This window comes from Danio aesculapii, chromosome 3 (assembly GCF_903798145.1).
Source record: "Danio aesculapii chromosome 3, fDanAes4.1, whole genome shotgun sequence".
Lineage (NCBI taxonomy): Eukaryota > Metazoa > Chordata > Actinopteri > Cypriniformes > Danionidae > Danio > Danio aesculapii.
The window spans coordinates 4,597,462-4,623,632 of record NC_079437.1 but is presented as its reverse complement, the minus strand read 5'-3'; the positions used below and the strand labels follow the sequence as shown (position 1 = coordinate 4,623,632).

Here is a 26,171-nt window from a genome sequence, read left to right as displayed (position 1 = left end):
TTTAATGTATTACCTTTGTTCTTTTAACACCAGTGATTTAGTTTAGTTTGTATTTTTGTTATCATTTTGTACATTTTATGCAGATGCTAAACAGTCTCCATAACAGTGATCCCAATCAATGTAAAATGATGAATTCTTCCCAAATCTTGTGAAATTATATTGATATCGCAATATATAAATCGCAGAAAAACTAAATATCTCAATGTTAGTTTTTTTTTTCCAATATTGTGCAGCCCTATTGTGTATATTAAAATAATAATTTCACATAAAAAAAAGAGCCAGAAGTTTGTGGTGAACTGTGAGGGACTAATTCAAAAGGAAAATAAAGGGAGTATTTAACATCCAATTTCAATAATAAAACCTTCTCCTTAATAATATAATTTCAGAAAGTTATTCTTTGCTAATTCAACATAGTGAAGTCATATTAGCAGCCAACGACTATCAAAGTACAACAGTGTTCCCTTTCAGAGAAATAGTGCGAAGTCATACTTGCATGCGATTTCAGACCTAATATTCAAAGTATATGGTATACAATATAGGGAAGCAAGTTGTCTTGAATGAATGTGTGAATATACAAGCAACTTCACCTCAATCCTAACAAAGAATTAAAACAGACATAATTCGGTCACAAATTTAAGCCTACATATCATTATTCGACCAATGCATTTATATGTGTGATCCAGTAAAAAAAAAGTTTGTTTGGAAACGAGAACGTGTGTTGAAAGTATCTCATTTAACTATATATTGTGTTGTAAAACTGCTGAGGAATGATTAAAAAAATCTATATAATATGTCAAAATGCTGTATAGTTTGCAGTCAATTAACAAGCAGTTTCAATTATTATACCCTAACAAACGATTAAAACAGAGACATAATTAAGTCACAAATTAAAGTAATATCATTATTTCACCATTGCACTCATACATGTGCGTGATCCAGTAAAGCTGTTTGGAAATGAGAACTTGAATATTCAAAAACTAAGTACCTCAATTAACTCCATATTCTGTGGTAAAACTGCTGTGTAATGAGAAAAAACTTAATAATTTTACACCAAAATGGAGTATAGTATGCAGTCAATTGTGAGGAACTATTCCACATAGAGGTAAAGTTGGCTTTATATTCAGATATTCAGACTTTCTCCTTAATAATATAATTTCAGAAAAGTCTTCTTTGCAAATTCTAAATAGGCAAATCATATTAGCAGCCAACGACTATCAAAGTACAACATTGTTCACAGTGAATTAGATGAAACCAACAAGTCATACTTGCATGCTAATTCCAATCGAATATTCAAAGTAACATGGTAAACAATATAGAGATTCTAAATGAACGAATGTGCAAATATAAAACCAACTTTACCTCTATCTATTCCACAGTGAAACCAAGGGAGTTTTTAATGAGCAGTTTCAAATATTATACCCTAACAAAGCCACAAATTGAGGTCTACATATCAGCCCTTGATTCATTCATAAGTGTTGTCCAGTAATATGAATAGCTGTTTGGAAATGAGAACTTGACTATTGGGATCCTCCAAAAGTGTGGAAAGTATCTGAATTAACTCTAGATTTTGTTGTAAAACTGCTGAGAAAATCATTTCATACCGGAAGTCTGCAGTCAGTTGTGAGGGACTAATCCAAAGGGAGATTTTAACATCCAATTCCAATGATTGTAGTGCCAACTTTAGCCACTGTTAAATGACTTCTTCTTATGGAGTTTTATGGGGGGTTTTAAACAAGATTGTTGCATTACCGCCATCTACTGGACTGGACAAATTAACAAAAAAATCCAAACCTAAATCCTATTAAAGGGACAGTTCACCCTAAAGTGAAAATTTAGTCATTATTTACTCACCCTTTACTCGTCACTTACCGGTTTGCCTTTGTTTATTCTGTTGAACACAAAATATATTTTGAAGAAAGCTGAAAACCCGTCACCATTGACTTCCATAGTAGGGAAAGAAATATAGAAGTCAATGGTGACAGGTTTTCAGCTTTCTTCAAAATACCTTTAGTGTTCAACAGATAAAGAGATTCAGACAGGTTTAAAACCACATGAGGGAGAGAGGATGAAGTGAGTATTTTATTTATTTGTTTGTGAACTATCCCTGCTGAAAAAAAAACAGCTTAAACCAGCCTAGGCTGGTTACCTGGTTTTAGCTGGTTGACTAGCCTGGATGTAGAGGGGTTTTCCAGGAAGATGACCAGCTAAAGCCAGCTTAACCAGCCTAACCAGGCTGGGAGCCCAGCCAAAACCAGCTATGTCCAGCTTAAACCAGGCTGGTCAAGGTGGTTTTAGCTGGTCATTTTCCAGCCTGACCAGCTAAGACCAGGCTGGAAATGGCTGGAAACCAGCCTGAAAATGGCCAAAACCGCTCTAAAACCAGGCTGGTCAACCAGCTAAAACCAGCCAACCAGCTTAGGCTGGTTTAAGCTGTTTTTTTTAGCAGGGATGCCTTTTAACAAATATATATAGTTTTAAAATATGTTTGAAATATATTTAAGAAATGCCAACTGACCCAGTCGGGACTCCAACCAGTGACCTTCTTGCTGTGAGGCCACAGTGCTAACCACTGAGCCACCGTGCCACCCTCTTTAGGGACTCATTCATTCATTCATTTTCGTTTCAGCTTAGTCCCTTTATTAATCAGAGGTTTTTTAATCAGCGGATGCCCTTCCAGCTGCAACCCATCACTGGGAAACACCCATACATTCTCATTCTCACACACACACACACACACACACACACATGCACACACTACGAACAATTTTAACTTACCCAATTCACCTGTACCGCATGTCTTTGGACTTGTGGGGCAAACCAGAGCACCTGGAGGAACATGCAAACTCCACACAGAATTGCCAACTGACCCATCTGAGGCTCGAACCAGCGACCTTCTTGCTGTGAGGCCACAGTGCTAACCACTGAGCCACCGTGCCGCCCTCTTAAGAGACTCCAATATCTGAAAGGGATTGGTCAGATAATGTGGAAAACCTCTGTTGTGGTTCGTCCAGGAACAATTTTGGCCCCAAACAATGTTTGTTTAGCTTTATTTAGCATTTGTTTCACATGAATTAATAACCCACAATGTGTACGAGACAGCAGAAACAAAGGAAAGTCGTCTGAGAGGTAGACCAGGCTCTTATATTTTGAAGAAACACAGCATTACACTTTTCAGTTTTTCACAATATGAATATCAAACATGATCAGTTTGGTCGTCATGCTGGCTATAAGGGTTCAAAATCCTACATTAAAGTAATGAATAAAACAGCACTAATCCATAAATATGCAGATATTACTGAGGGAACATGTTAGTTCACCCCCGAACCTATTACTTAGCCTTTATTCAGAGCTAAAATGGGAATATTAATGTGAGAGATATCTGAAAATATATGATTCAATTCACCTTTATTTGTATAGCGCTTTTACAATGTAGATTGTGTCAAAGCAGCTTCACATAGAAGGTCTAGTAAGTTGAAACTGTGCCAGTCCAGTTTTCAGAGTTCAGTATACAAAACTAATGCTTCAAAAATAGTCTTCTGATAAGACATAATGGCTTATATATGTTTAGGCTTACAGGTTTATTGTACTTTTGTCTTTTATTCACACTAAATACACTGTAGCACAAAACCAGTGTGTTTTTGCATAACCTGAAAGCTGGATATATAGTTTTAAAACTGATGTATGGTTTATTAACAGGACAATATTTGGCTGATTTACGACTATTTGAAAACATGTAATCTGAAGGTTCAAAATTGTAATCTAAATACTGAGAAAATCACATTTAAAGTTGCTCAAATCAAGCTTTTAGCAATGCATATTACTAATCTAAAATGGACTTTTACTATATTTACAGTAGGAAATGTCTTCATGGAAGATCTTTACTAATTTTTTTGGATAAAATATAAATCAACAAATTTTTGGCAAAAATATAAACATGTAACAAGATTTGCAGCTCGGGGTCACTTATGATTACTGATCATGTTAATTTGGGGGTGAAATAACACTTTATACCACAAAGAAACAAACAAATGTAAGGAATGTGCTTGCATATACCGAAGGCTGAAAGTTACTGCATTTAGAACATACAAAAGCATGCCCCAATATATTTATAGGATGCACTTTTAGAATGATTGTGGTTATTGTTGGTTTTACTTTATTTTGATGGTCCCTTTAACACATTCTGCTGACTATTATCGTCTATACATTGCCTCTGCATATCTACCAACTCACAGCAGATGGGTAGAGTTTGGGTTCAAATTGACTTGTAATACAATGTCAATTGGGAGACTTTCACCCACCTTTAAAGGGATTAAAGGGATATAGTTCACCCAAAACTTAAACATGATTTACTCACCTTTCACTTGTCACAAACCTGTTTGAGTTTTTCTAGATATTTTTTAAAAGGCAGGAAACCAATAACCATTGACTTCTATAGTATTTGTTTCTCCTACACTCTCAGAAATAAAGGTACATGAGCTGTCACTAGGGTGGTACCTTTTTAAAAGGTACAAATGTATACCTAAAAGGTCCATATTAATACCTCATGAGTACATATTGGTATCTAAAAAGTACAAAAGTGTTCCTCTTAAAACTTAGAGATATGGACCCTTCAAGTACAATTGTGTACCTTTTTAAAAGGTACCACCCCAGTGACAGCTCTTGTACCTTTATTTCTGAGACTGTACTATGGAAGCCATCGCTAACTTTCTAAAGTAAAGCAGTTATATTGAATTTCAATCTTTATATCTATTTTACATGAAGACGAAACATCATCTTGATCACAAACTCTGTGAATATCTAGGTTTTCCCTCACCAGTGTGCAGTATTTCATCAATATTTAATCGGAGGACAACACTCAGTTTTGATTAAAGTAAAGGGTGTAATTACACAGAAATGCTAACTGGTCCAGTTGTGACTCGAACCAGGGACCTTCTTGCTGTGAGGCTACCATGCACCCCCCCTCCCCCGTTTAATTTCTAATGCTAAATGTATCTGTATTTGTGTAAAATGTTTTAGCAGGCACTCTCGGAAATAAAAGTACAAGACCTGTCACTGGGGCAGTACCTTTTCTAAAGGTACACTATTGTACCATAAATGTGCATATTAATACCTAAAAACTACAAACACGTACCACAAACTAACCTAAAAGTACAAAAGTGTACCCCAAAGGTGTACAAAATTTACATTTTTTTCTTATAATTATTATTTTTAGAGGGTTTTAACCTTTAAAGCAGGGGTCACCAGTCTCTGTCCTGGAGGGCCGGTGTCCCTGCAGGTTTTAGCTCCAACTTGCCTCAACACACCTGGCTGGGTGTTTCAAGTATACCTAGTAAGACCTTGATTAGCTCATTCAGGTGTGTTTGATTAGGGTTGGAGCTAAAATCTGCAGGACACCGGCCCTCCAGGAACAAGTTTGGTGACCCCTGCTTTAATGGATAGAATAGTGTAGAGAATTGACAGGCAGGGTTTGGGAGCAGAGAGAGGGGAAAGGTCGGCAAAGGACCTTGAGCGTGGAATGGGGTGGCCGTGAGCACTATGGTGCTATATGTCGACACACTTAACCACTAGGCTATTGGCGATAACATAAAATTGTAATTTAAAGTACTGTACCAATGAGTACCTTTAGAAAAATGTACCGTCCCAGATTTGTACTTTATTTCTGAGAGTAAGGAAGTCAAAATAATGAAGACAATGATTCATCTTAATTATCTAGCCCAACATGTTTACTGTTCTAAAATATTTCTTAAAATAAAATATATGATGTTCAATGACAAAAAAAAAGTTGTTTTTAAACCCAGAAGATATTTTAGAGCAGTAATCACAATACTGTGGAACCGTGGTATTTCCATCAAGGTTATCAGAATCTTATGCCTAGTCAACAGAATGTTCAAATTGGACCAGAAGAATAAAGTGCCACCATAATGCTTTTTGGAATAGTTTGAGAAAGGGGATATGTTATCATTAGTGCTCATGCTAGGCTTAATCTGCTCAGTGATGGGTCTCCAGTTCCACCACGGTCCAGTCACCCTGTGGAGAACTGGCCTGACTGCTGGGCGAATAACTGCTGACGGACGCCACTGTGGCGGTGGAGCAATCGAAATGGGACATGATATGCGGCCACAGACTGCTCTCCAGAGGGCTTAGAATGCCCCCACCCTGCCCCGGCAGATACAGAAGTGGTGGACAACCATCATCCCCAGCCAGAAGTAGAGCCTGGTTGATCAGCTGCTGGACCATGTCTAGTTTAGTGTTCCAGTCCAGATCCTGTGGAGCCGGCCGGCGGAGATTTCCATTGGCGGCCCTTAGGGGTAAGTCTACGGGGATGGAGGTGTTTGGAGTACTCTGGTTGCCTGTGGAGCTGTCCTCTTCATCGCTGGTCTCCATTGCTTCATATATGGTGCATAGTCCTGATGAGGGTGATAGGAGACTCTGTGTTTGGCCTTTTACCTGTGCTCGGAGTCTCTGTTGTTGCTCCATCTCTAGCTGGCGCTGCAGAAGCTGTCGACGGAGCCGGTGTTCTTGCTGCTGCTGCTGGAGCTGCAATTGAAGCAACTCCCGACGTTGCTTTCGAGCGCTCTCTGCTGCTCCTGCCGCTGTTTTTCTTCTTCTAGGCACAGTCGTTGGAGCCGTTCCTGCTCCTGGCGATGCCGAATGTGCCGCAGTTGTATTTGGTGCTGCTCTAGGCGCCGTCGCTGCATGTTATTCAGTGGAGCATCAGGAGGATGAATATCAATACGCGGTGGGAGCTGCATTTGGGGATTCTGCAAAGGCGCAAGGTAGCAATTGTCATTGATCTCTTGGGTATGGTTATTATTCTCCTGTTGGCTCAGAGAGTGGTGCTGGTGTTCACCAGTCTGAATGCTGATCCCAGTTTGCCCTGTGGACAAGTTAAGAGCACTTGCAATTTGCATTTACCGACAGAGGCATTGGGTTTACGAAGACGGGTGTGAACGGACAAGGCACACAGGACAAGAACAGACAGAAAGAGGAACATGCAGACAACAGGACGCAGAAACCAAATAAAAAAAGATAGACAGAATCATTAGAGATGTCAGGATTTGAGTTTTCCCACACATCCTCCCTGTAAACACCTCAGATATAAACCATGCGAGGAGTATTCTGCATTCGGTACATTAAGATCATGTTCATTACTTGGCTTTTAGTTTGTAAAAACAAAACAAGGAGGTAAATCAAGCGCTTAACTGCTCCCAAATAAAACTTTAATTTTCAATATTTCTTTTAAATAGTATTCAGTCTACAGTGTTAGATTGTGAGGTCAGTAACGTTTTTAACAGATTGTTGAAAATGTCTTTCAGATTTTGTGTAATTTCTAGCTTTTAGTATATCATCCAATTAAGAAGCCATAATAAACCAATCCTACAATGGGATGGGTTGCACATGGGCTGATTTTTTGGAATTGTTACTGGGCTAAAAATATAGGTACATAAGTACCTTTACTTACCGTATTACATATATTACTTGCAAATAAATACATACATAATACATATAACATCAATTAATTATTGAATTCTGGGGGTGTCAAAATTTATTGTTTCTTTGGTGCACTGCGATGCAGAAGCGGACAATTTGATATCGGTTCAGTAATAGATCATAACCGATTATTACGTACTGACGTCATTTAGCTCATATGCGCTATGACGCGGTAGCTTACTATGGCGAGGGAGGTGACAGCGAGTAATTAAAACGCTCCAACTACTTACAAACACAGAAACTCAGCACAATTCACTGCGTGAGTGTTTACTGGATAGTCTTTCACTGACACTGAAAGTACAGCAAAGCCCCTATTTCACTGCTATTGAGAAAAAGAAAGTAAATTTTTTGTCTCTCTCTCTCCCTGTGGACATTTGACCTAACGTACTGGCATTAAGTAACTTTTCCTCTCCTCTCGGCTGTTACAGCCAGTAGCGGCGCAAGCTCAACTGGTGCGCTAGGTAAACGACGGTCGTTCCGCTTTGGCGGACGAAAGTGAAGAGCTGCCCATGCCGCTTCTTGTAAAATACAGGCGTTCGTGCCACCCTTTCATGGACGACAGTGAAGAGCGGAGGTGGGTGGCGTTATCTCAATGCCACCCCTTGTAAGAAACTGACTTTCGAGGTCGAAAGTTACCCGGGGGGGGGGGGGGGGTGGGGGGGGGGGGGGCTTGGTGGCATTTGTACATTTTAAGACATTAATTTCTGTGCTGTGAACTAAAATACAAAATTATATAATCGTAACCAAACCGTGAGACCAGTGTAGGTTCACACCTCTACTGAATTCCATTAATAAAGATCATAGTATGGGTAAATGATACAACTATGTTTCCATATTAAGAAGTGATAACATAATCTTTTAACTTTGTGAACATTTAAATAAATGATTTGTGCAACTTTTGAGCGAACAACAAATTCATTCTCACAAAATATGTCAAGATTTTCCATTAAACAGGAGCTAAACTGATAATCATGTACTCCATCGAGGAAAACCTGCTCTTCGTTTAATTCACCTCCAGATGGTTTTGATGTAAAAGGTTAATGATGGGTGGATGAAAATAAAACCAAAACAGTGAACAGGAGACAAAAGAGAAAGATACTGAGAGATGATAGAGGATAATTTACCATTCAGGCAAGTTTTAGAATATCTGTGTTTATGCATTAAATATACTGTATAATGAATTACATCTTAAATGAAAACAGGCATTTCTTAAAATCCATAACACCATGCAATGTTACTGTTGCTTTTAGGCTTTCAGAAAGAGGTCCTGTTCTGAGTTAAGGATGCATGACATGATTTAGAAGAGGGTCATCCTAAACCAGGGATGATCGCTGTTATTTCATCAAAATACATCTGGAATTAACACCACTTCAGCAGATATTAATATCGTGTTCATAATCAAATTCCATAGGAGCACAAATGCAACTCAAAATAAAAAACAAACAAACAGGAACAGACAGCCTTGCAATGATGTTTAATGGAATTTCGGGGGAAAGAAGTTTCAGTTATTGTGAATCATTAAATACCAAACATCCCTGGATCATGTCTGGAATCATATCAAGATTATAACAATTTCTGAGTTAGTTGCACATGCAGTTCCAATTCTTGTAGAAATGTCCCAACACTCGCAGTACACTGGCCTGCGAGCATCATTTTAAGAAATGCAGGAAAGCACTTTAATTTCAATGAACAGAAATGGTTAGTCCGTTCCAAAGTACAAATGTCCAACTACTGTAAATGAAAGAATCAAGATCAATCAGAGCCCAGTGCTTTAAAACACTTAAGTTACGAGCCAATGAGAATCTGTTAGCCTTCACAAAAATGCGCAGCGGTAGCCCAAAAACAAAACACAAAGTAAAAATGAAGTATGACTTGCCATCTAACACCCATTAACCTCCCTATGTCAAACACTGTGAGAGTGAAACGCTTCTGAAGAATATCTAACCTGTAATTAATGCTAAAGCAGTTAGTGCTGGATCATTTTAAAAAGACAGTAAAGCTACTTTTACAGTGCAGGAAAACTGATGTGTGTACAAACATTAAGGTAAGAGACAGGGATCTTAAAAACAAGCCAAACAAAACCAAGGGAAAACAAAACAAAGTATAAAAAAATGACATTTGATTGGTAAAAACAGTAGGATAAATACAAAGGTAGTTGAAATCCACCAAGTGTGTTTATTTATTTTATTTTTTTATTTTTTTTGCATTTTTGTCCTTTCACTATAGGACATCACCTTAACTTAATCTAACATTGCAGGTTCAGGGGTGCCATGAAACGCAGTGTTATTTAAAAAGTACATTCTAATAGAAAATGATAATAGCTACTGTACATACAGAAATTTAAGCCATACAATCATAACCACCACTGTGGTAATAGAAGAACAGAGAGCAGCTCGGACAAAGCTATAATCCCTCAATGACGGCTCCCCTTTCTTTCTCTCTTCTATTACGTATTTCTTTTAATTTCTCTTCTTGCTAACCCCACATTTGGAAGAAATGAAGGAGACGGGATGGGAGCGTGGGGTTTGGGGGTAGACAAGGTGCATTCCAAAGGAGGGACTTTATACGTTACCTGCTAGAAAGTTATCAGTCTTATCACATATAGCAGAGTAGTACGGTGGCTGGCCGTCTGTATCATCCCCATGTTGGGGCGACAGGTGCATGGGAGACTCAGGATCCATTTCTTCCATAGTGCCTGGATCTGTTTTACTACCCAGCATGTAGTGCTCATCAAACCCAGCATCTCTCTCTGTTGTAGGCTCGTTGATAGGCAGCAAATCCACTGGGCAGCCTAACAAGTCATCACTATAGGCGGTAGCAGCTGGCAAGGTGAGCTCCTTGATGAAAGAGGGATCCTTGGCTTCTTCCGGAAGCTGCTCTTCGTTTTCCAGGCTAAAGATACCTGGACTCTTCCCACAACTCTCAGCCATGGAGTGGGCATTGGAAATGGATGCTGAGCAGTCAAATCCATAGGAGGCCACAGAGTTGGCTGATTGAGGCGTATCGCCATCTTCCTCTCCGATATGTTCATGAGCTTCCTCATCTTCCTCAAGAGCAGAGAGGTTGTGTGGGACTGTCGTCTTATCATCAGCCACAACATTGGGATCATTAATCTGCATTTCACCCTCTGTATCGCTGGCCTCATCACCAGAGGTTGATGGTGATGATGGAACAGAGGCTGGTGCAGTTGCGGCATCACCCAATATCTCATCCGCTGGCAGTGTTTCAGCCTCCTCTTCCTCCCCATCTCCACGCTCAAGGTGGATACCTAGATCTTGCTCCATGTCTGTCTGAATGGCAGGCACAGGCGTCTGCTGTTTGTCTGATCGGGACTCTACACCTGAGCTGCTGTCATAATCTCGTAGCTCTTCAGGTGTGCTGGTTTCACTGCTGCTGTGGGCCACCAGGGCCGTCCCACTGAGAGTGCTGGACTGTGACATGACAGGGGCACCCAAGATCCCTGGCTCTGCTGGGATGGAGTACACAGTTTCCTCCTGGGCTTCAATTTGAGGTTCTGAAGCCTGAATCAGGGGTGGAGCTGGGGATTTAGGTGGCGTATCTGGATCAGCTGAGAATGTGATGCTTGTTTCTGGAACAGCTGAGAATGTAGTGGTTGTGTCTGGATCTTGAAATCTTGTATCTGACAGGCTTGATTCAGACAGAAAGGAAGCAGGCTGGGCCAAGGAATCAGAGAATGGATTGGACTGACTCCATGCTGTGGTTGAAGGCATAGTTGTGGCTGGTGCATTGTGATCAGTGCTGCAAAAATCTAGACAGCGCTCTTCTGTGTAATTCTGATTTTCTTCTTCATCTTCCTCATCATCCTCATCATCATCATTTCCACAAACCCCACTCTCAGCCATGCCTTTGTGGATCATCTCCACATCTTCATCCTCCTTCTCTTGCTCTTCCTGTTGTTTGTGATCCTCAGCATCAAGCTCCAGGTCCATGTGTTTCTTCAAATCTTCTTCCTCATCTTCTTCTTCGTCTTCACTACCGAATGACTGGATTCCAGGAGGCCCTGTGAATGGCTGTTCACCATCAGCTTCGTTAATGGCAAAGCCACCTGTCTCTTTAGCAATGCACTTGTCTTCAACACTGAAGGGAGATGTCCCTTCTGAGTCGTGTTTGTTACTGCTAAACATGTCATCTGATTGCATCATGCCCCAATCAGAGCTAGCAAATCCTGTCACCCCCTTTTTAAAGTCATCTTCTTTCTCTGTTTGTGGCAATGGTTCCTCTATGCCAATCTCTCTGACCTCATCCTCCTCATCATCCTCTTCCTCCTCCTCCTCCTCCTCATCATTGTCTTCATTAATCTCTTCTTCAGCTTTTTCCACCGCTTCTTCTCTTTCTTGCCAGGCAGAGACTGGAGCCTCAGGTCTAATGCGATCCCCACCAGCAGAGCCCAGCATTTCAAAATCTCCCATCACTATCTGTGCTGCAGAAGACATTGGTATATCTTCCTGCTCTTTTTCATCATCTTCCCCACTTTCCTCATCCTGCTCCTGGTTCTCGGTGGGTGCAGTGTGGGGGAACAGGGAAGAGCTCTGTGCCCATGGTTCAGCCGCACCCTGCAAGTCCTGGAACGGAGATGAGGTTGGGATCTCAACTGGCATGGAAATTGGGCCAGTAGGAGAGGATGGTGGGGAGAGTACTGTAGTACCAAGGGGAGACTCAGCAGGCACTGACTCCTCCTGGTCCACCTCGGCAGCAAATAAAAAGCTAGCAGTGTTATCTCTATAAGTGTCCTGGGCATAGGTGAGCTCCACATTATCAGGAGTAGGAGAAATAACAGGTGTATCTGTGTCTTCAGGTTCCTCATCAAAGGCAGTATCAATAACATTTTGTTCTGGTGCCTCATAAGAGGTAGGGGTAGTTACCACTTCAGGTATTTCTTCAGAAGCATGAGCTGGTGAAACAGATTCTTTTCTTGCCTCATAAGAGGTAGGGGGAATTACAGATGTAGTTTCATGTTCAGGTGTTTCTTCAGAAGCATGAGGGATAACAGGGGAAACAGTTTCTTCTCTTGCCTCATAAGATGTGGGGGGAAAGAAAGATGTAGTTTCATGTTCACGTGTGTCTTCAAAGGTAGGATTAATAACAGGTGAAACAGTTTCTTGTCTTTCCTCATAAGATGTAGGGCGAATGACAGATGAAGTTACATGTTCCTGTGTTTCTTCAAAGGAAGGAAGAATAACAGGTGAAATGGTTTCTTGTCTTTCCTCATAAGATGTAGGAGGAATTACAGATGTAGTTGTGTCTTCAGGTATTTCTTCGGAGGTAAGAGGAAAGGCAGTTGAATCTTTTACTTCAGGTGCCCCATAGGAAGTAGGGGGGATGATAGACATGGTTATGTCTTCAGGTGTTTCTTCAGAAGCAGGATGAATATGAGGACGAAAGGGACCAGTTTCTTCTGGTGTCTCATCAGAGGTTCTGTCTTCAATTTGTTCCTCAGAGAAATAAGACATAGCAGTTATATCCTTGTCTTCGGATTTATCTGTAGTAGGAGGAGGAATGACCGGTGTGGCCATTTCAACAGAATCTTTAGAGTAAGCAGGAATGGGAGTTGTAAATGACTCTTCTAATTTCACCTCAGAGACAGCAGGATTGACCACAGAAGACAAGTCTTCAGGCACCTCTTCAGTGCCAGCTGGAACAAACGTTGAGTCTTCAGGTCCCTCTGAGGCCACCACAGAAATAATAGCAGCAGCTGCAGTAGTTGCTGCAACCACAGCGGGTACAATGTCTTTCTTCTCAGCCTCTTTAGCTGCTGTGTCTGCAGGCACAGAGGCTTTTGGGCCACCCTTCAATGACATTGGAGTGCTACTGCCAACAGTCTTCTTTGGGCTACTTGTTTTAGTGCTGGGCTTAGTGCCTGTGGTCTTGGGGCTTGCACTGACCTCCTTGGAAGGTGTTGCTTTGCTCTCCTTGGGTTTGCTAGGTTTAACATCTGCTGCCTTGCTTGTGGTTGTGGGTTTTTTGGAAGCTGATTCTGCCTTGGCAGTGGAGGCTGATTTGGGGGTGTCTGGTTTGGTGGTCTTGGATGTTGCTGGCCGGGTAAGTGGGGAAGAAGTGGTCTTCTTAGGCGCTGGAGTAGATGACAGCTTACTGACATCTAAAAAAGAGAATATATAATTTCAGAACATATCATTTCAATTCAGTATCAGAGATTTAAAAAATGAATTGATAATAATAATGCTAAACATTATATTTAAATAATTTTTATATCTGTATTTAATAAAAATACAGATATAAAATATGAAACAAATAAAACACTTAAAAATATGAGATAAAAATTATTTGAGTTGTGGTAGTAAACCACATCTGAAATATTGATATTCAAAAATTTTAACAAATTGTTAACTACAAAATGGTTACATTAGAAGTGCGTGCATATGTTTATTATATTCCATGAGGCTCACACCTTTCTTGACAGGTGTTGTTGTCTTGGGAGTAGGAGTGCGGCCAGAAGGGGGTGCTGTTGTTTTAGCAGGAGAAGGTTTAGCAGTAGTAGATGGTGTCTTGGGTGTCACAGTGGTTGGCCTGGATGTGGATGTAGGTGTCTTGGTTGCAGTTGTTAGAGTTGCAGGCTTAGAGGCAGCAGGTGAAGAACGGGTAGCAGGAACGGAGCCAACAGACCTGCAGATTTAAGATTGGACAGAAAATATGAGAAAGGTGGTATTTACTTAGCAGTCATTTAAAGAGAAAGATCTCCCAAAAATAAAAACGTACTCAGTATTTATTCGGCAAACCTTCATGAGTTTCTTTCTTCTGTTGAACGCAAAACAAGATATTTTGGAGAGACCTAATAGCCTCATACACTTGACTTCCAAAGTAGGAAAAACTAATTCTACGGAAGTCAGTGGTAACCAGCTTTCTTCGATATATCGTATTATGTGTTCAACATAAGAAACTCAAGTTTGAAACAAGTGAATGGTGAGTAAATGATGACAGAATTTCATTTTTGGGCGAACTATCATTTTAAGGCACAATTTGCAGTAGGACACTAACGTTGAAAGACTTGTTTCGTGGCCAGCTAGGACAAGCACTTCCTGTAATTAAAATCAAAAAACTATTGGTCAACAGCAGAAGCCTTGTGGTTAGCCTGCTAACACATATCCCCATGGTGCTTGTGGCAACCCCAGTTCAATCACTGGCTCAAGGTCCTTTCCCAGTTTGGTTCTCCTATCTCTGTGCCCCATGATCCTCCAAATGTGTACAAACCCCCCAAAAAATACAGTAAATATGGATGTGCAATATGATGATATATATCATATGGACGGGCGACACAGTGGCTCAGTGGTTACCACTGTGGCCTCACAGCAAAAAGGTCCCTGGTTTAAGTCCCGGCTGGGCCATTTGGCTTTTCTGTATGGAGATTTTATTTAACCATATTCTATGTTGGGATAGTGATCATGAAAAAATCAGGCTCTAGTATGTATGAGTAAAATCCTGACATTTAAAGGGTTCTTCTAAAAAGGAGTGACTCGTAAGACAGAGCTGTCATTAGTCACAGAACATACGGCCTGAGGGATGTGAAAACAACCGTGAGTAATGGTAACACTAGTAAAAATATTCTCTTCAAGAAAGCACCTCCCCCCCAGTTCTTTACCCATAATGCCTCTCTTCTATCCCGGGGTGCCTGACTCAGTGCTAATGCACATGTTCTGCCCTGACAGGGTCTAGTATCTGTCCGATTGAGTCTACCATGAAAGCGGCTCGGCACTCGCCGGTGACTCAGTACTTGTCCAGGTCATGTCTGAGTAACCTAACCTAGATCCTGTGGGCCTGGCAGGAGCTTCTGTTTTCCTCTGTCTACGCTCCAATGCATTTGTGTCTCCTTTTCTAAATAAAGAGCTGGAGAACATGAAACAGGGTGCGTATCAGACACAGAGAGCGCCATGTAAATCTTTCAATGCGCAGAGTAAAAATAACCATGCAAATCCCGCTCATGCATCGAGCTGAAAACACATGCACCATTCTACATTTTGTGTAGACAAAGTCCTCACAGGACAAGTCCTCACAGGACCAGGAGTATTTCAGTAAAAAGAAACTAAATCTAATGGTCAAAAACATTGACTTTAACTGAAATGAATGTTTTAAGATCTCAATAAATCTAAAACTGAATGAAACAGTCACTGAAAGTGCTAACTGAAATAAAATGATCATTAGCAAAAATCAATAAATCGCTTTTGGAATTAATAGGCACTAGGGATTCACCTGCCTTACGATTCACGATACTAATCTCACGATTCACGATTCAGTCATGATTTTTAACAGAATTATTTGAAACAAATTTAAGGTGAACAAAAACACTTTTTTTTGTAAAATAATATATTTTCTGCCATGACTAAATTGCTATTTAAAAAAAAAATAAATAATAATAATACAAACTAAAGAAGACTCGTTAATAAAAGCAAACTAAAACTGATATTGTGCTGGGATTTGACATTTTTAAAAAGAAATATCGCCATATCTCTGTTTTCTGCCATAAGCTGAGGTCTTTGCACATTTACAATGTCCCCTGCTGTTGAATAAACTCTTTGACTGGAGACTGAGATGGCTGGTGTGGAGAGGAAAGCCTTTCCCAAACCAGAGAGCAGTGTGTACAGAGGTGGTCAATAGGCCCTGTGCTCCAGGCGACTGGCCACTGACATAAAAACGCTGATTATAAAATGACTACATAGAAGGATAGAGACAGGAGTTGAACATGATTACGAAGGTGAATCATTAATATTACTTGTTCAATTAATTAGTATAAGTATCAGTGTGATACACTTAAGAAGAGATAATCTTGAATATTTTAAAATATTCACTAATAATAAGCGAATTATTAAAACAGGCATAAACTAATTGGAAAAGGAGAGGGTAAAAATAACCTAATACCGGCTTCTGTAACAGAACAACTTCCTCTTTCAGTCTGAAAAACATCTTCAGACTTTTCGCTATGAAAACACTGATGAACAGTGTGATCTCCGTAGCACTCGTCGGAGCAAGCTTATTTGACAAAAAAACAATAATAAGCACTCATTCTGTGATGGAAAATAAGACCTGTGGTTGTTTAGAGAAACACCAGTAGATGGCGCTTTTACAGACAAACATATCCGCATGATTTTATTTATTTGAAAAAAACATGTTTTATAAAAACATAAAATGTGTTCTAACTTTACCAAAATATGCGAACAGACATGTTTAACTACATACACAGAATGATCTTTATTATGAAGAAGTTTGTCCAGAATTCTTCGTCATTTTTAGTTTTATTCGTTGCATTTGTATCGTTTTGGATTCAGTGTTTATTCAAACGATTATTCATTTTTTTATTACTAAGTTTTGTTTAACACAAGCGTCTATAACACAAGATGTAATAGAAGTTGGACAACACAAAAATGTGCTCTGTTTGACAATGGACGTGTTTATTTAAACCTCATTAACTAGAATTAAAACTGAAACAAAATTAATAAAAAACTAAATAGATATATATATAATATATAAAAAAATTATAATAATTATATATATATATATATATATATATATATATATATATATATATATATATATATATATATATATATATGAGCAATATCACACGAGTAGCAGTGCGATATGGCTGTATATCAGCACTGGTGGGAGGCGTGCATTAGCACGAGGCCACAGACACTGTCAACACTTAGACCCACTTTGCAGACCCACAGTGACGTGCCTTTTGCGCCAAAATGCATCCGGCCGTAGTTTTTGGATCTTCTTAAATGTCCGGGATTCAGCTTTTGCTTTCACTTTCTAAAGTTGCTGTTATTTGTAAGTAGCAAGCATTTATGGGACAATAACCGTTTTCAAGGTATTCACCTTATTCTCCACGTACGAGTGGGCGCAGCCATTTGAATCATTTTGACTCGAAACTTCCGGTCTCATTCACTTCCATTCATTTTTAAACGTTAAAAACTGCTCGTTTTGCTCGTTTGATATTTTCTTATTATATTACTCTATTTTGTCTGTATTGTAATGCAAACACTTGTTTGTAGAGTGAGTAGTTTGACCGTTTTTTGCCGTTTATTATTTCTAGTCATTTCTCCCATAGGCACCTGAATCGGAAGTTCTAAAACAATCGCTAAAACGCGCGCACTTCCGCATTGAAGAATAAGGTCAATACTGCGGTTTGGAAAAGTCAAGTTGTTAAAACCGCCAAAATTTGTTTTTTTTTAGGACAGCAGTATCTTCAGCAGAAAAAATATCCAAACATGCTGTTTTAAATTGTAAAGAAATCAGTGTTTTTGAAAAGACAGCAGAAGTCAATGATTCATTTGAATTATTCAGCCTGACATGTTTTACTGCTCCAAAATCTTTCACAAAATTAAATATATTGTGTTCAAAGGGGAAAAACGTTTTTGTTTTTTACCCAGACATTTAAAAAAAGAACTTGTTTTAGAGCAGTAATCGCAATATTGTGATACCGTGATATTTTTATCGAAGGTTATCATACCGTCAGAATCTTATACTGGCCCATGCCTAGCCGCGAGAGATTAAATGATTCATTATTTAATAAACGACTTAGATAAACGTTACTATATACACCATTAGAAATGGCTAATCAACTAATTTGCCTCATTTAGATAATCTACACGTTTTATTCTAGTAATTATTATCATTTTTAGCAATATTGTCTATATTGGCGACGCAGTGGCGCAGTAGGTAGTGCTGTCACCTCACAGCAAGAAGGTCGCTGGTTCGAGCCTCGACTGGGTCAGTTGGCGTTTCTGTGCGGTTTATCCCGCTGTGGCGACCCCAGATTAATAAAGGGATTAAGCCGAAAAGAAAATGAATGAATATTATTATATTTTTATTCCTTTTTTTCTGTCATTTATTTTTCCTTTGCTGTATATTTTTATTAATTTAATGATGTTAATATATTACATCCTTTATACATATCTAAAATGCTTTGGCAATACTGTGCAAAATATCATGCCATTAATGCAACTTCAGAGAGTGAGAGAGAGCAGCTTTTACCTGTCTGTGGGTGCACATGGCTCCTAAATAGCATAAAAGTAAGAGAAACAGTGTTATACACCTTTTCTTTTCAATAGGTTAAGGTTATTAAAAAAGGGTTGTTTAAATAAAAGAAATCCTGAGTCATATTAAATAAAAATAGAGTTAAAATTATATACATTTTTTGTTTGTCGCATGTGTGTCGCATTTATGTGCTGTGGGTAAAAGGTGTTTCAATCCGGCTACCACCGCAAGTGTATTTCAAACCTGTGGGAAGCTCTGATGATCCTATTAATGAAACCAACTAACACTAAACTGAATTGTACAGCTAATTTAAAAATACCGTAGTACTCGTGTGTTCATTTCCTTTGGGTTACTCCCTTACTTATCAGGGGTCGCCACAGCTGAATGACCTCCCAACTATTCTAGCATATGTTATACGCAGCGTATGCCTTTCTAGATGCAAACCAGCACTGGGAAACACCCATACATTCTCATTCACACACACACTCATACACTACGGCCAATTTAGTTCACCCAATTCCCCTATAGCGCATGTGTTTGGACTGTGAGGGAAACCGGACGACCCGGAGGAAACCCACGCCAACACGGGCAGAACATGCAAACTCCACACAGAAACAGCAACTGAAAAAACGATAATATCTTCGCACAGGACAGACGACGGTTTTACAAAATCCTGCTGTCCTACATAGAGAGTATCAGGTGAGAGAGAGCAATCTAACAGTGAAGCTTCAGGAACAAAGAGAGCGAGTCTATAAACAGATAAACCCGACAGAGAAAACCACACATGAATTAATGCAGTGGTGTGTCGGAGCTCCTCGACCTAGTTTCACTTGACAAAAACACCTACTTAAGAGAACAGCCTGGATTAGGACATTCGTCTGTGAGGCAGCTTGATAATTAGGCCTGAGTACAGTTCACAAAGAGTTTTTACGGAGGGAAAAAGCACAGTTGAAGTCAGAATTATTAGCCCTCCTGAATTATTAGGCCCTGTATATTTTTAGTGCCCAATTTCTGTTTAACAGAGCAGATTTCTTCAACTCATCTCTAATAACTGATTTATTTTATCTTTGCCATGATGATAATTAATAATATTAGACTAGATATTCTTCAAGACACTTCTATACAGCTTAAAGTGACATTTAAAGGCTTAACTAGGTTAATTAGGGTAAATTTAGGGTAATTAGGCAGGTCGTTGTATAACTGGTTTGTTCTGAAGACAATCCAAAACTAATATTGTTTAAGGGGGCTAATAATATTGACCTTAAAATGGCTTTAAAGAAATTCAAAACTTTTATTCTAGCCGAAATAAAACAAATATTGCTTTCTCCAGAAGAAAAAATATTACAGGAAATCCTGTGAAAAATTCAAGAAAATCAAGAAAATGCTTCTTGATTTAAAGGTGCAGTAGGTGATCTGCCAAAATGCTAATCGGTTAGCATAATATCTTTGAAACACAGTCCCTCCCCTTCCATCCAAAGCCACGCCTCCTGAAACACGAAATCTTGCACCTAACAGCAGACAACCTACTAGTTCACTTTATAAGACTTTATAAGACTTTATAAGACTACAATACCGAACGAAAAACTATTATATCTCACACGTTCTCAGTTGTGTAGTTAGCAAAACTAGTCATAATATGCAATATTTCATGCACTCGAGGATTGTTGGTCTCAATCGCTCACACTTTGTCCTAAAGCAACTACTGTATGCGTAGTGCAGGAATTACACTTATTACTAAACCATACTTACATGCTATTCCAGAGCGAATATACCAGCACAACAACACAAGACACATATTCCTGATTCACCAACTGCACCTTTAAGAATTTTTGGCAGTGTACACATAACGTATGTTTGATTTGGCTGCTGTCTGTTGATCTATCAGTGTGAATACAAAAACGTGACTACAAAGGATGTATTTACTAGCTTTCATATGGCACTTTTGTGTGTCACCAAACAGACTTTTCCTCTGAGGAACATGAAAAAGGCTCAACGTTTACAAATACTACTGAGACAAAGCTGACTGAATATCGGCGAACAACAAAGTCATACAGGTTCACAATGACTTGAGGTTGAGCAAATATTGACAGCGACTTCTTTTTTTTGTAACTGTTATTCTGATAGAAAGTAGAGAAAACAAAACAAAGCAGGCTATTATGTGCTGCGTCCTCGTCACTTTAATGTTATGCATTTCTCCGTCAGATCTGTGTCAGGGTTGGAGGCAATTACACATTAAAACAGAAATGCATTGAAGCTTAAAACACACACACACACATTTGCTTAAAGTGCTTCAAGCTAATGGCACATCATTCAAGCATTTTATAGATGGCTCTCTGATGCTTTGTGAGCCAGCGGTCTGATTGTCTTATCAACATTGTTTAACTTGCCATTACATTTGTGAGTGACAAAACTCCCCCCAAAGCCACAGCGCAATGAGGAGAGTTTAATAAAGCCTGAAGGGACTCTTTAACCTCAATAAATGAAGTTCATGTCCTCATGCATTGCTGAAGCTGTGATTCAGCAGCGTTTGCGTCTACCTGCTGGCACTCACCTGTGTGTAAATGTGCTGTGTTCGCTTAATTCATGCCAATAGTCAATCATCTGAACAAGATATGATTCATGTACTTTAACCCAAGCAGCCAAAGAAAACAACACGTGTCTACAGATTTTATGTGCGCACGTGCACTGATTTCAGTGGCTTGCGGTGTCAAATTTGCCTGCAAATGCAATCTCCTGCATATAAAAGCACTGAGATTGGATATCCAAACATTTCTGATGTTGTTTAGGATCTTTTAGGGCAGTGTTTCCCAACCCTGTTCCTGGAGGCACACCAACAGTACATGTTTTGGATGTCTCCATTATCTGACCCATTCATTTCAGGTGTTGGAGTCTCTTCTGATGTTATGATAAGATGATTCAGGTGTGTTTGATTAGGGAGAGGTTGAAAATGTGGACTGTTGGTGTGCCTTCAGGAACAGGGTTGGGAAACACTGCTTTAGGGTCCTGCTTAAAACATTTGTCCAAAATTAAAAGTGACATTGAGATTTCTATCAAAGTGAAGTTCATTTGTAAACTAATTTCGAGAGGATCACTTGCTTATGATTGACCACAGCTGGTCCTGCATTAGCTAACACATGATTCACCAATCAGACCAGTGCTAAGTCACAATAAAACAGTTTTTTCCATACCTCAGTAGTTTTCATACCCCCCTTCCACCCCTACTCCTCCTCTCTTTTCCTATAGATATGGCGAAACGGTGGCTCTGTGGTTACCACAGTTACCTCACATCAAGAATGTCTCTGGTTCAAATCCTTACTAGGCCAGTCGACGTTTCTGTGTGGAGTTTACATGTTCTCCCTGTGCTCTCGCGGGTTCCCCAGTTTCCTCCCACCGTCTAGTCACGCGACATAAGTGAATTGTCTAAACCAAATTGGCACCATAGATGAGCTCTTAGTCAGCAGTTTTTCTCTCCAATTTGTCATTACCATATATAAGCAGTGGAGTTCTTGACACATACCTGAGCTCAAACTCCCCTTTCGCCCTATGAAACGGGAGGGAGCCCCAGGCTCGAGGATCTCTCCGGGCTCAGAGCTCTCTCCCAGGACAGCAGGTGAACTCACTTTATTATCAATTATCAGCTAAGTGTGAACTCTTGAGCTACTTTTATGAGCATTTTGGAATATCGTAGAGTTGCCAATGTTTGCCCTGTGAGCTTGCGGTTTTTTAAAGAAACTTCTTTGGTGCGTCCATCTTGTCAATGCTATTATTCAAAAAGGTAATGATTCGCACTCATCAAGTTTTTATTTTTTGTTTTTACATTCTTCGGGTGATTTAAAGACACAAACGTTTCGGCACAATGCCTTCCTCAGTGTGTGATACAATCCTCTCACTCAACCCTTTTGACTATATCCCATAGTCAATCACAACGCGTCATAGTTAGATGGCCATTCTCATTTTCATTTCATAATCCATGATTAACCACACAAGGACTATCTGACTTCACACTTCAAACATCATTCCACAGGGAAACAGTAATTATTATCATTTGCCAAGTGTACATCAATACAACGAAAATCCGACAGCTAATATAAAAAATTAAATAAATACAGTTGACAGTCACTCGAAGATTAAAAAACAATCTTACCTTCACCTCAACCCACATAACTACCCACACAAGAAACATTTACCCTCACCTTAAAAACGCAATTGTGGAATATCGCATAAAAAATTGCTCAATGGAAAAACCCCAATGTGCATGTGTTTAAAAAATGTGCACACACACTCACAAAAAAGTATGCACACTACTGAGTAGGATAAACTTTTAATCCCATAAGAAGAAATGTGCATAAACTACAGTGTAAACGCATTTACTGAATGAATTTCAGCATGATAATTACTGCGAAGTGATGTGATTTAGTATGAACAGAGCACGTGACCATAAAAATGTGTGATGGGATGCATTAAAGGTGCAGTGTGTAAACTATTACAGTCCTGGATCAAAACTACATTTGCATCTGCATTTAATAATGTTAAAGAGGGTTAATATGTTGTAGATTATAATAGATTATAGATTCTATGTATTAGATTAGATTATAAACCTTACCATTTCATGAGTGAGTGTATGCTCCGTGCTTCTGAATGGCAGTGTACTTCACACTGCACACTGTAGTTTGCTGTGTGGCTAATTTCTGTTGTGTTTCGTCTGGTGCCTCGCACGCAGCATGTTGTTAGGACACGGGGTTACAATGTGGCCTGCTCACCTAATGTTTACGCTCGTAATATTTATATTATTTGCAAATGAATAACCTCATGTGGAACTCTGAATCTGCGTCTCATTTCGGAGTCTGCTACTGTCCACCGGAGTTCGCATATTGGTCACGGACACACACTTTGAGAGCCTTTCTGAATGAATGAATGAAATACAAGGTTTTCCATCAAGGCAACCCACAGTTCTGACCAAAACAAAGACGACCGTTCCAGCACGTAACGCACATTTTCAAAGCAGAATATCACACTTCAGCATTTTTTTTTAGATAAACAAGAATGTTCACTCATGTTTCTTAAATATCTGCAAACAAGTAAAAGATCTGAAATGTTGTTAAGCTGATTTCTAAAACCCCTCAGCCGTCAGTCTGTCATCACAGTGCTTCAGTATTAATATTCATCTATTATTATTCCCTCCAGAACTGTCTTGAGCATCTGTCTGCGCTCCCAAAGAGCGTCTCAAGCCTACAAAAGCACCAGGTTCAGCGCGTTCATTGCGTTTCGTCTTCATCTTCGGAGGCGCAACTCATTTATTCAACACAGGCTCATTGTGAAAACGTAGCCCTGCGGACGTTTCTGGAGACAGCGAATTACGTAGACGGAGGTATGTATGGCTGCATTTCATTTCTTTAAACGAACGCTACGGGGCAGTGTAACGCCGTTCCTTTTCGCGCTTACCAGCTGACCGCTTACCTCCGTATGGACGGCATTCCGGCTGCAACCAGTTTGTCCCGTTAGCGCGCCACGTCCGTCGGCGGATTTGAGATGCAGAGAGGAGTTGACCACGAAGACGGGGGTTGGAGTCCGGTGAAGAGCGGTTCCAGAAAGCAGGTAAGCGAAAACAGAATCCAAAATATAAAACAAACAGGTGAATAGCGAGGTGAGAACGTGGTAAAAAAAAAAAAGTCAGACGAGGGCTTTTATTTTTTTGGATTGCTTTTGAAACGTGTTGGTTGGGTTTAGGGAAGTGGGTAGTCGGGTCAATCGATAAAGTTGGTTGGGTTTAGGGAAGGGGGAGGGTGGGTCAGCCGATCATTCACTCAGTCAGTCAGAAAGTCTGTCCAAAAGTTAGTCAACAGCGGCCTCTGGTGGGTTTATGCGAGAACAGCAGGTGCGAATGGCACTCGCGAGGGAAATTTGAGATCTCCTAAAGTGTACACGGCGACCTCTGGCGGATTCGCGAAAACAAAAACTGCAGAAAAACGTGCCGCCAGGACGTATTTCGCGGTCTCCAGAAACGTCCGTGGAGGTACGTTTTCAGAATGAGCCTGGGTTGCATTTATTAGAGAAGAAAAAACACCACAGTGGTGTATCCCAACACACTAAACTACATTTCTCTGACTGATATCTGCTCCAGTTCATCAGGAAGTGAGGATTTAGTTCTTTTAGTTTCTCACTGGATGGAAACGCTGCTTTATTCACCAATGTTTTATGTAATACTCCAGTTTTGCGCATAAATCTAATTCGCATCTTTGGATGGAAACATTTGAATGGAAACATTCATAATTGAAGTGAAGGATCTTTGAAGAAACTACATATCATTTAAGGCGTGCAACGTTTAAGCAAAAACTATTCTGAAAAATATTCACAATACAGAGTTAATAGTGAAGATAAATGTGTGTGTCTAGAAAACAGCCATGTCAAACTGAAGAGTAGCATGCACAGCCTACGAAAACGTAGAAAACTGAGGAGCGAAGCACACGTGAAGCACTGCAGCAAACTCTGAATCACTGAAGTGTTGTAAAACATCCATCAAGTTGACTGTTGGGCACTCAGAGAGACGCACGCTCCATTTGGAGATTGGATGCAGTGGCTGCAATAAAACATCTCTCTGGGGGAATAAACTCTACCATGACCTAATGAACGTCTGCAAGAGGGACAAAGAGATATAGAGCGAGGAAATTCATTTATGAGGAATGACTCGATGTTTTAGCGTTGGGCACTGGCCGCGCCCTGTACTGACCAGCCCAAAGATTTGCATCAGTATGATGTCATCATCATTATCATGAGGAAAGAGCTCAACCATTGAGGTTGTGCTGTGACATCAATCAAAATGATTCATATTTTTGGCCAGTTCTTGCATGTCTGCATTACACTAATGTATTTAGAAGCCAGCTCACATCCTGCATTGCTTTTATCGGCTTATGCTGTGGATTCATTTGGACACTAACATTTAAAACTAGAGCTGTGATGAAAAAATCATTGGAGAAATCAATTTTGAGATTTTTTAAAATGCATCACTATTCTCTCCTGAATGAATTTTGAGCTTAGTTTTTAACAACAGATAGACTAGTTTTGTCATGTAAGTTGCCTTTTATCTCACAAGATTAATGTAAACAATTTATTTAAACACTAATCTAATTAATGATTATTTTGGATTCAAGTGGTATTTGTAAGGAATTGCAGTGTACAGCTGCTTGTAAAGCATACAGCACTGTCTGCTGTTTAAAAACTAGCCCTCTGTTGCTCAAAACTAGCCCTAGAGCACCGTCTGCTGCTTAAAAACTAGCCTAGAGTACGGTTTACTGTTTAAAAGCTGGCCTAGAGCACGTCTACTGTTAAAACTAGCCCAGAGCATCATCTGCTGTTCAAAACTAGCCTAGAGCACCATCTGCTGTTAAAAACTAGCCTAGAGCAGTGTTTCACCAACCCTGTTCCTGAAGGCACACCAACAGTACACATTTTCAACCTCTCCCTAATCAAACACACCTGAATCAACTTATCATAACATCAGAAGAGACTCCAACACCTGAAGTTAATGGGTCAGAAAAGGGAGACATCCAAAATATGTACTGTTAGTGTGCCTCCAGGAACAGGGTTGGGAAACACTGGCCTAGAGTACTATCTGCTGTTTAAAAACTAGCCTAAAGTGTTGTTTGCTATTGTAAACTAGCCTAGAGCGCCAT

The 26,171-nt window shown here is 39.8% G+C and overlaps 1 protein-coding gene across 2 annotated transcripts in view; it reads right to left on the bottom strand.

Annotated features, from left to right (window-relative positions):
• Window positions 1-8,950: 8,950 nt before the first annotated feature.
• prr36b (proline rich 36b) overlaps window positions 8,951-26,171 on the bottom strand; it is a 75,423-nt gene continuing 58,202 nt past the window's right edge. For both annotated transcript variants that reach the window (XM_056452937.1, XM_056452938.1), the window contains 2 exons: window positions 13,919-14,133; window positions 8,951-13,609 (listed from right to left, as the gene is read on the bottom strand). In XM_056452937.1, the coding sequence (XP_056308912.1) occupies window positions 10,053-13,609; window positions 13,919-14,133 (3,772 nt within the window). In that variant the 3' untranslated portion in view covers window positions 8,951-10,052. The remainder of the gene's footprint in view (window positions 13,610-13,918; window positions 14,134-26,171) is intronic.